The sequence below is a fragment of the Nylanderia fulva genome, unplaced genomic scaffold (assembly GCF_048542155.1).
Source record: "Nylanderia fulva isolate GAGA-0341 unplaced genomic scaffold, ASM4854215v1 Scaffold800, whole genome shotgun sequence".
NCBI classification, from domain to species: domain Eukaryota; kingdom Metazoa; phylum Arthropoda; class Insecta; order Hymenoptera; family Formicidae; genus Nylanderia; species Nylanderia fulva.
The window spans coordinates 1-3,697 of NW_028190918.1; the positions used below are offsets into that span (position 1 = coordinate 1).

A 3,697-nucleotide genomic window follows, 5' to 3' on the forward strand; every position below is an offset into this window, starting at 1 on the left:
CATCGATACTTCACCGAGGAGCTGTATCAACAAGCCGAGGTCCAGATGGATGCTGCCCTTGACTACCTGGCCGAATTTGCCATACCTACCATTGCCGCCCCGCACATCAACATCATGGACGCTTCGAACGCAAGTACCGATTATCATCATGGTCCGCGCCCGGTCTCGCGTTTACCGCGAATCGAATTACCGAAATTTGACGGCTCTTTCGAGCGATGGGAAACGTTCCGCGATAGATTTAAAGCAATGGTAATTGACGATCCGATTTTAACAAATGTAGAACGCCTGCATTACTTATGTTCAATCGTTACCGGAACGGCCAGCACTTCGCTGAGTCACTTAGCAGTCACCGATGCGAATTCGAAGTCGCGTGGCAAATCTTATCGTCGCGCTTTGAAAATCAACGTCGAATCGTCAACTCCCATCTTAAATTTTATTCTCGTTACCGTCGGCAACGCATGAAACCGCGAAAGAGTTGCAGACTCTGCGTGACACCACCAATACCACCGTACAAGCGCTGAAAAATCTAAAACGTCCCGTCGATACGTGGGACGATGTTCTCGTGTTCCTCGTTTCGCAAAAACTCGACAAAGCTTCGAGAAAAGCGTGGGGAATTAAAAATGAGCGAATCGCAAAAATTTACCGTCCTATTCTCAACTCGACAAATTTTTAGAGTCTCGCATTCGCGCGTTCGAAGTTATCGCCCCGACGAAAAACATCGAGTCAGCCGAGACTACCTCGTCAAAAATTAAATCGGCCAAATCCGTAGCATCACATACAACGGCCGTGAAGTTCGAATGCCCGGTCTGTAAGGGCCATCATCGTTTATTTCAATGTACACAATTTGCCGCTTATACGCCGGAGCGCCGTTTTGAATTTATTAAATCGAACCGCCGTTGTTATAATTGTTTCGCGGCAAACCATGCGTTAAAGGATTGCACCAACAAGCATCGTTGTCGAGAATGTAAGCAAAAGCATCACACTCTCCTTCACCTTGGAAACCACGCAAAGTTACCGTATGCTGAATCGTCACATTCAAAAGAAGAGACGAAAAAAGACCAAGACAAAAACGTTGTCGCTCTTACCCTAACACGTTCAATGCCAGCTATTTCCGCCGTTCTGCTCGCTACAGCGCGCGTCCGCGTACATTCCGCGCACGGTCGCTTCATTCCCGCTCGCGCGCTTATCGATCCAGGATCGGCTGTGACACTCATTACGGAGAATCTTGCGCAATTACTCCGTCTTCTTCGAGTAAAGCAAAATTTAAGCGTTACTGGCGTTGGTCAAACAAAAACTTCCGCACGCTACGCAGCAAATATCAAAATTAGTCCCGTAAAAAGTAACAATCCCGCGTATTCGACGACGGCTTTAATATTGTGTTCGCTCGCGGAATACGTGCCACCTCCCGTTGCGTCTCACACTAAGTGGACGCACCTCGACGCCCTTGAATTAGCCGATCCTGATTTCCTGAGTCCTACGCCAATCGATATAATAATTGGAGCCGATATGTATGGAAATATTCATCGCGACGGTTCACACAAGGGAACACCACACAAACCGTTCGCGCAGAATACCGCGTTCGGCTGGATTCTCTCGGGTCCTACCGTCGAAACCTGCCCCCCGCAATTCCGTACCCGCATATCATACTAACATTTCACCTAATCTTGAGCATACCTTAAAACAGTTCTGGGAACTCGAAGATATCCTAGCCCGCGTTCAGCCGAGTCCGGAAGACACCCAATGTGAGGAGCATTTTGTGACGACTCACTACCGCACCATGGAAGGACGCTACGTCGTGCGTCTTCCCTTTAGAAATGGCCCGCCTCGCGACCTTGGAGACTCTCGATTCGCTGCGTTGAAGAGTCTCGAACGGCTCGAACGTCGTTTTCGAACCGACCCATCGTTAGCAACGGAATACACCGCATTCCTTACCGAGTACGCAAACCTAGGTCATATGACTAAGATATTTCCTACCGAATTTCCCGCCCAAGCTCCCGCGTACTACATTCCACACCGTGCCGTGATCCGTGAACATAGCAATACAACCCGACTTCGTGTTGTGTTTAACGCGTCGTGCAACACCGCCACCGGCAAATCATTAAATAGCGCTCTTCATGTAGGAGCAAAATTGCAAACCGATCTAGTAGCGGTCGTCCTCCAATGGCGACAACCTCGATTTGCACTATCAGCGGACATCGCCAAAATGTATAGGCAGATTTTAGTACACCCTCTCGATACGAAGTATCAATGCCTCTTATGGCGATCGTCTCCGACGGCTCAGGTCGACGAATACCGACTTCTTACCGTCACTTACGGCACCGCCGCTGCCCCATTCTTGGCCTTGCGAGTCTTACGGCAATTAGCCGAGGACGAAGGCTCACAGTTTCCGCTCGCGGTACCGGTTCTATTACAGCAAACGTACGTCGACGACTGTACTTTCGGCGCCGACGACCTTGAAACTGCCAAACAAACACGAGATCAGTTAATTTCGTTGCTATCTCAAGGCTGTTTTCGTTTGCGTAAGTGGGCGAGCAATTGCCCTACGCTCCTTGAAGATCTCGATCCTTCCGACCATGGACTCGCAACCAACAAAGATTTGCACGATCACGATTCCATTAAAATTCTCGGAGTTACCTGGAAACCGGAACACGATATCTTCACCTTTCAAGTTTCGAATTTAATAACAGTCGCGAAAACTAAGCGCGGAATATTATCAGTCATCGCGCAACTCTTCGACCCACTCGGGTGGGTAGCTCCCGTTATCGTAACCGCGAAAATTTTCCTGCAGCATCTCTGGTTGACGAAGTCTGATTGGGATGACGAGCTTCCCGCCGAGATGTTGCGCGAATGGGAAACATTTCAATTGACGTTGCCTCTCCTTGAGCAGTTAACTATTCCGCGCTGGACGCAGTATCAGCCGAACAACAGAATTGAAGTACACGGATTCGCAGACGCCTCCACGCGAGCGTATGCGGCAGCGCTTTACCTCCGTGTCATTTCGGGCGACGGTTGCATTACCAATACTCTGATCCTCGCTAAGTCTAAAGTCGCGCCGCTCAAAACCATTAGCGTCCCGCGTTTGGAGCTTTGCGCTGCGCTCCTACTAGCACAACTCATAGATTTCGCTCGTTCTGCTCTTCACCTTCCCGATATCGATTATTGGTGTTGGAGCGTTTCCATGGTCGTCCTCGCTTGGATACGTCAAAGTCCCTCGCGGTGGAAGACGTTTGTCGCGAATAGAGTCTCAAAAATGCAACAGCTTCTTCCCAATGGAAAATGGAATCACGTGCCCACGCACGGCAACCCCGCAGATTGCGCATCTCGCGGTACCGACCCTGCCTCTCTTATTAATCACCAACTTTGGTGGCACGGCCCACCATGGTTATCACATTCGTTCAATCAATGGCCAGTCATATCCGACATCTCGGCAACGCATAGTGAATTACGCGATTCAAAAGCTTGCGCGACATGCTCGGTAAACCATTGGGAGCTTGAATCCCGATTTTTCTCGTGGCCGAAATTACTGCGCGTCACCGCGTATATCCTTCGTTTCGTTCGCAACGCTCGTACCCAGACGAAAACACAATGCGATGCCTCTCACTCGCACCCGCATGCTCTCCGGTCCGATGAGCTGGTCGCCGCTCATAATTTTTGGATTCGACGGATTCAACTCAATCTATTTGCTGACGACATAGCT

At 49.8% G+C, this 3,697-nt stretch overlaps 1 protein-coding gene across 1 annotated transcript; it reads left to right on the plus strand.

Moving 5' to 3' along the window:
- Positions 1-45: 45 nt before the first annotated feature.
- Positions 46-3,475, plus strand: LOC146719968 (uncharacterized; the record flags this gene model as incomplete). Its single annotated transcript, XM_085489358.1, has 2 exons — positions 46-249; positions 1,685-3,475. Coding segments are annotated over exons 1-2 (1,995 nt in total), but the record flags the coding sequence as incomplete, so codon positions are not given.
- Positions 3,476-3,697: the final 222 nt, after the last annotated feature.